Source organism: Athene cunicularia (genome assembly GCF_003259725.1).
Source record: "Athene cunicularia isolate RWA chromosome 24 unlocalized genomic scaffold, athCun1 chr24_part1, whole genome shotgun sequence".
Classification (NCBI taxonomy): domain Eukaryota; kingdom Metazoa; phylum Chordata; class Aves; order Strigiformes; family Strigidae; genus Athene; species Athene cunicularia.
The window spans coordinates 4,842,655-4,848,249 of record NW_020799132.1 but is presented as its reverse complement, the minus strand read 5'-3'; the positions used below and the strand labels follow the sequence as shown (position 1 = coordinate 4,848,249).

At 51.5% G+C, this 5,595-nt stretch overlaps 2 protein-coding genes across 2 annotated transcripts in view; both read left to right on the top strand.

Moving 5' to 3' along the window:
- The first annotated feature begins 102 nt into the window (after positions 1-102).
- On the top strand, positions 103-1,445 carry LOC113488533 (transmembrane protein 136-like). The gene is made up of 2 exons (XM_026863773.1): positions 103-334; positions 889-1,445. The coding sequence occupies exons 1-2, from the start codon at positions 139-141 to the stop codon at positions 1,425-1,427; spliced, it is 735 nt and encodes a 244-aa protein (XP_026719574.1). The 5' UTR covers positions 103-138; the 3' UTR covers positions 1,428-1,445.
- Positions 1,446-1,554: 109 nt separating this feature from the next.
- Positions 1,555-5,595, top strand: part of LOC113488532 (transmembrane protein 136-like) — an 11,049-nt gene continuing 7,008 nt past the window's right edge. The window contains exon 1 of the mRNA XM_026863772.1: positions 1,555-1,666. The gene's annotated coding sequence lies outside the window, so the exon portion shown is untranslated. The remainder of the gene's footprint in view (positions 1,667-5,595) is intronic.

The window sequence follows — 5,595 nt, the reverse complement described above, 5'->3', positions numbered from 1 at the left end:
TTTTTTTTTTTTTCATTTGCCCCCCCCCCGGGATTTCCGTGAATGGGCTGGGGTGGCTGCGGAGGCAGACGGCCTGGGTGTCTGCCCCTCGCTGAGGGGGTGCTGTGCTCCCAGCGCCCCGGCTCGGTGTTCAGCAGGATGGTTTCCATCGCTCTCCAAGTGGCCTGCAGCCTCGGTGCCTGGCTCTTTCTCTACATCTGCTTCTGCTCCTGGAACAAGCAGCGTTCCCACGAGTGGAGCTGTCGCTTGGTCACCCTGCTGCATGGCGTGATTGTCACCTGCCTCTCTGGTTACGTGGCTCTCTGGGATGGCCCCTGGCCTCTGACCCATGCAGGTATGTCTGGAGTCTTACCCGTGTCCCTGTCATGAGGCGTGGGCATCTCTTCTTCTGGCGGAGCGGGGGGGCCGATTGCTTTTGCTCTCTGTTCCCTTGTGTGTGCGCTTCTGGGATGGGATTTTATTTAACTCCCCTGCTTCTTCTCCAGCACTTACCACTTCTTACTGTTTAATCTTTTTATTCTTTTTTGGTTGGTTGGTTTATCCTAGCACATACGCAAAGTTTTCAGGTTGGCAGCTCGAGTTTACTGCGGCATTAGGTGTAGCAATGTGTTGAAAATAGGCTTAAGTGCTGTTTGCATCTTTAAGGCTGTAATAACTGCTGGCGTTTGTATGCTGTTTTCTATCGTTAAATCTCAGATAGTTCTGCTGATGGGGTCAGGCTTTCCACGCCTGTTTTCTAAAAGGGAGGCGAGAAAAAGAGGAACCTGGCCCACAGGATAAGGCTGGAAACTGAGGAGGAAGGAGACACCCTCACAACCTGTATTGCTCCATATAGCAGAAGAATGTCTTAAATTAAGACTCCAGGCTTATGTACATCTTTCTTTTCAGGTTCACCAAACACACCTCTTCAGATCCACGTGCTGTCCCTGACTTTGGGTTACTTCATCTTTGACCTGGGCTGGTGCCTCTATTTCCAGACAGAGGGGGACCTAATGCTGTTCCATCACACGCTGAGCATCTGTGGCATGATCATGGTGCTGGGCCTCGGGAAGTCTGCGACGGAAGTCAATGCTGTTGTATTTGTGAGCGAGATCACCAACCCGCTGCTCCAGACCCGCTGGTTTCTGCGGGAAATAGGGTGTTACCACACCTTCCTGGGAGAGGTGGTGGATTTCTTCTTTGTGTTCCTCTTCCTGGTGCTGCGAATTGGGGGAGGAGCTCTGATCATGCACGCGATGGTGACATCCCCTGATCCCAGCTGGCTGCTCAAGGCTGGAGGCCTGGCCATGTACATCGTGTCTTTGGGGTTCATGGCTGAAATCTGCCGCTTCATCAGGAGGAAAATGGTGAAAAAATATCATTCCTGGACACGCCTGAGGAGTATGAATGCACCTGTGAAAACGAATGGGCACTTGGCGGCTCATTAAGGAGTTGTGGATGACAATCCTTTGGACTAGGGTCCCTGCTACTGAAGCCCATTCCTGTGAAAAGAACTCCTAAAAGTGATGTAGAATTGACTTTGTGGCACTGGCAGTGGCCTGCTACCCCTGGAGGAGATGAATCCGTGCTAGGAATGCGGGAAAGCTGACAGAAGAGGGGTTTGAATGGAAAACCGAGGAACCTGGCATGTCTACTGAACTCTCATTCCCTGACTTCTCCACCAATGGTACAGTCTCAAGGAAGGTGGCAATGCCAGACCTATTCAGTCTGCAGCCAATAATTGCACAGTCTCTGTGTTCTGTAATCATTTTGGAGGTAGAATTATTTTACAGTGTAGAGCCAGAAAAATGAATTCTGAAAAATCCCATCTTCCTGCCAGTGGGACTGGGTAGGGGTGTGACCTGGCAAAGATTTACTGAGCCTCACTCTCCCTTAATCCTGGAGTTGGTCAACACGCTTGACTAAGTACTTGGATGAAAGCCCTTGGACAAGATTCATGTGCTTGTGAGGTTATGGTAGAGTTGTCCTTTGAGTGTGTGAAGTGATGGTACTTGAGGTGAGGTCATGTTTTACCTCATTGTTTTTAATGATACATTTCTCTTTTTTGTTTTTTAAAGACTTGCATTCAAGCAGATACTGATCTCAGAGCAGTGTGACTTCACTGGGCTTGACTCAGGCCCTTGCAAACAAGAGTCAAGAATTAGACGGGTGCCAATAAACCCCGCAAGCGGGTGTTCAGCTCGCATTGGATTGCTTTAAAAAAAGATCAGGCACGTTGGTGGGTGAGAGATGGTAGAGAAGAACCCTCTCTGGATGCTCTTTCAGTCCCGAGGCTGGCTTGTTTACAAGCCACTTCAGCTGAGTGCATGGCTAGCAAGTCTAATATGTGACTGTATTTTCAGGGGTGACCAGTAACCTTTAGGCAGATCTCGGTGTAACAACTGCTCCATACCAGCAGGTCTCGGAGTATGGACCAGTTCTTTTGTTTTCTTTACCTCTCAGAATTGTGTTCTGACATTTCCCCTGGTGTTTTAATGTGAATTTCCTTCTCTTTAAGGCTGCAGTTGAGATTTGCTCTCCTATAAAAGCCTCCCTTACAGCTAAGAGACAAATGGCCTTGCGTTGCCCTCAGGCTTAGCAAGTCTGGTTGCCTTTCCTTCCTGCTTTCAAAGACCTTGTTTAGAGGAGCTCAAGAGCTCCTGAAACAGCCTATGAGGCTCTTGCCTAAGTGAGGTGTCACCCCTGCTGCAGAGGTGAAGGAGGGGAGCGGTGGGAACACAGATGATGGGGGGGTGCAGCCTGACTAGCGCCTCCGTGCCTCTTATCTCACTGACCTTGGCACTGGTTAGGGCAGATATCTGCCTTGGCTGGGGATTAGAATAAGGTGTCTGGAGAGATTAAAAATTCCATGAATTAACTTAACTTTTGACATGCCCTCTGAATGCACTGCAGCTGTGAATCCGGGCAAGTTAGCAGGCTACTGTGTTTAGAAAAACGGGAGCCTTGCACCCCTGTAGGTTGCCAGCATGGCTCTGGGGGCCTGGCCTCGTGGGGTATGAAGTCCTGCCAGAGTCGCTGCGCTCTTCCGAAAACTCCTGAGTGATGAGACTTTCTAATAAAGTTATGTTCTCTTTTTAAAAAGAAATGATTGCTGTAATGTTCTTTTGTTCCGGGTGTTAAGGAGGCAACTGAAGTCAATGCTGAGGAAAACGGGCTTGAGCGTAGCCTAAGCATGCTAAAGCTAGTCCTCCCTGACAGAGCTCTGGCTCGTGCCCTTTGTGCAGTTCAGGAAGGAGTGAGCTGGTGGGGAAACAAGCACAGGCTGAGCCATGTGCTCTGGAGCTCAGGCTTGAGGTGTGAAGGATAGATGAGGGTCAGCTGAAGCTCAGCTTGTGACTGATGTGGCCATAGCCTGCCTTGCCAATGACTCGTGGTCAGTACCACAGGGAGCTTAAGAATGGGCCATTAAAGTGAGATGTTGGCTTTTGGTGGACACAAGGTCACAGGAGTAACTTAAATTCTGGCCGTGGCCCATGTCCCAGGTTGCCTCTTTTTCTCTGCAGCAACAAGGTGCCTCCGTTGCTGTGTTTCATCCTCAGAAGGACCGGTTAGAAGGCTTGGGTTACAAGGTGGGTTGTCTACGCTATTTTTGGAGAAGCAGTTGAAATCACGAGAACACCTCTGCTGTTATGTGATGTCCTAAGCCACTGCTGTGAGCGGCTGTTTCCAGCTGAGAACGTGCTGCCGCAGGGCCAGGACTCTGCTGTCTGGAGTGGAGGTGGGCCTGGGCTTGGCTTCCAACAAGAAAACTCTCTTCCTTCAGCTGAGGGACAGTAACCCAGTGCACCCAGCTTGGATGCAAAACAGAACTGGTGGTAGTTGCTGTGTGAGATTTAAAGCAAAGTAAGTGCCCTCAGGTGGTCATGTACCATGTCTCATCTAAGAATAGCTTTAGTGTTAAACCCTCTAATGTGATGCTAGAAAAGCATCTGGCTCCACCCTTGGTATCCCATTGGATTTCTTATTTGCAAACGTTTCAAAGAATTTTTAATACAGGTGCCTGATTTTTATCTGTTAAATATCCTCGAGGGCTTTTACAGTCACAGAAAGTGAGCACCAGCCTTGGCCTGTCGCTGAGGAAGGCTGTGGGACTTGTGTGTATTTCCAGTTTATTTTTGGAGGAGAAAGGTTCCCAGTGTTGGCAATTGATATGTTCTGTGCCCCTTCAGTGTTGTAAGCTCTCTGCAGAACAGGTACAGAGGGAAGGCAAGAAGGAAGAACGTGCTGCTGAGGGAGGGTGTAGCTGTGCTGGAGCGGGTAGCAGCGTGCAAATAACCGCGACAAAGGTTCCCGTCCTGAGCTGTTTTGCTGAACGCTGTTCATCCGCAGGCAGAGCCAGCCAGCGCAACTCAGCCTGCCTATTTAAACGGCTGACTCTGCACAAAGCAAACAAGAAAATTAGTGTATAAGCTGCACCTAACTTCTAGTACAATCCACTGGGAGGTGATTTAACTTGCCACCTTGCATCTCGCTAGATGCAAATTTTGCACATCGTACGGTCTGGAACAAAAAGCTGCCTCGACTCCTCTGTATTTTACCTCGGGCGTTAAGTGGTCCTTGACTTGTGGGGACTCTCCAAGTTGCTTTTCTGTGACTATCTTTTGTCATTCTGCCTGGCTGCTCCGTTTCTGTGCCGTGAGTCAACGTTAGCCCTACAGCTTTCTGTGTCAACACTGCTCTTGATCCTAAGCTAAATATTAGAACAGCTCCGCCTCGGTTGTTTCTGAGGCTACTGGTCCAGCAAAGGTGGAGGAAAGCAGGAAAGATTTGTGAGAGGAAGCCGGTGTCCCGTGAGTGCGGTGGATGTGCTGAAACAGCTGCGGGATGAGCATCTTGAAGCAGTAGGACCATGTGCCTGGCCTGAACTTGAAATGTAAGATAAAAGAGATATCCAGTTGCAAACAGGCTTATTGCAAGTGCTGTAAGAGGCAGGACAAGCCGCTCCCGTCATCTGTATCTCAAAAGGTAAAACCTGACGGGGTGAAGGAGGGAAAAACCCCCCTATTTGTGTGTGCGAGAGCTTGGTTCGACGGCAGCTGGCGAAAGGAGCCCGTTGGTCGGAGGCACGGTTTTGTCGGCTGCTGTAGGTGTCCTGCTCAAGCCCTGGGTTTTGCTGCTCTGTGGACCAGAGGCAGGCGGGAGAGGGAGGAGATGCGGTTTCGCACCGAGGGCTTGTGGCGAGGAGCAGCTGCTAGGCTGTGTAACGGCCGCGTAAGCAGCGGACGGGGGACGCGGAGGGCAGGGCCGGGGCGATGAACTGTCGCGGTTTTGCGAGTCCCGTGCAAGTCGGGAGCCGGCGGGGGGGCGAGTGAAGCAAATCCCGCGTCTGCCCGCAGCCCTCGGGGGGCTGCAGCGGGTCGTGGCTGCGCGGGGCCCGTGTCCTGCGCCCACGGGCTCCGGGGATGCCCGTCTCGGGTTTTAAGCTCCTTCGGGGCGAACAGGAGCCTGAACAGGAGCCAGCAGGTGCCCAGGGGGCCAAGGAGGCCAACGGCATCCTGGCTTGTGCCAGCCCTGGCGTGGCCACAGGGACAGGGAAGGGATCTGAGCCCTGGGCTCGGCACTGGGGAGGCCGCCCCTCGCTGAGGGGGTTCAGTT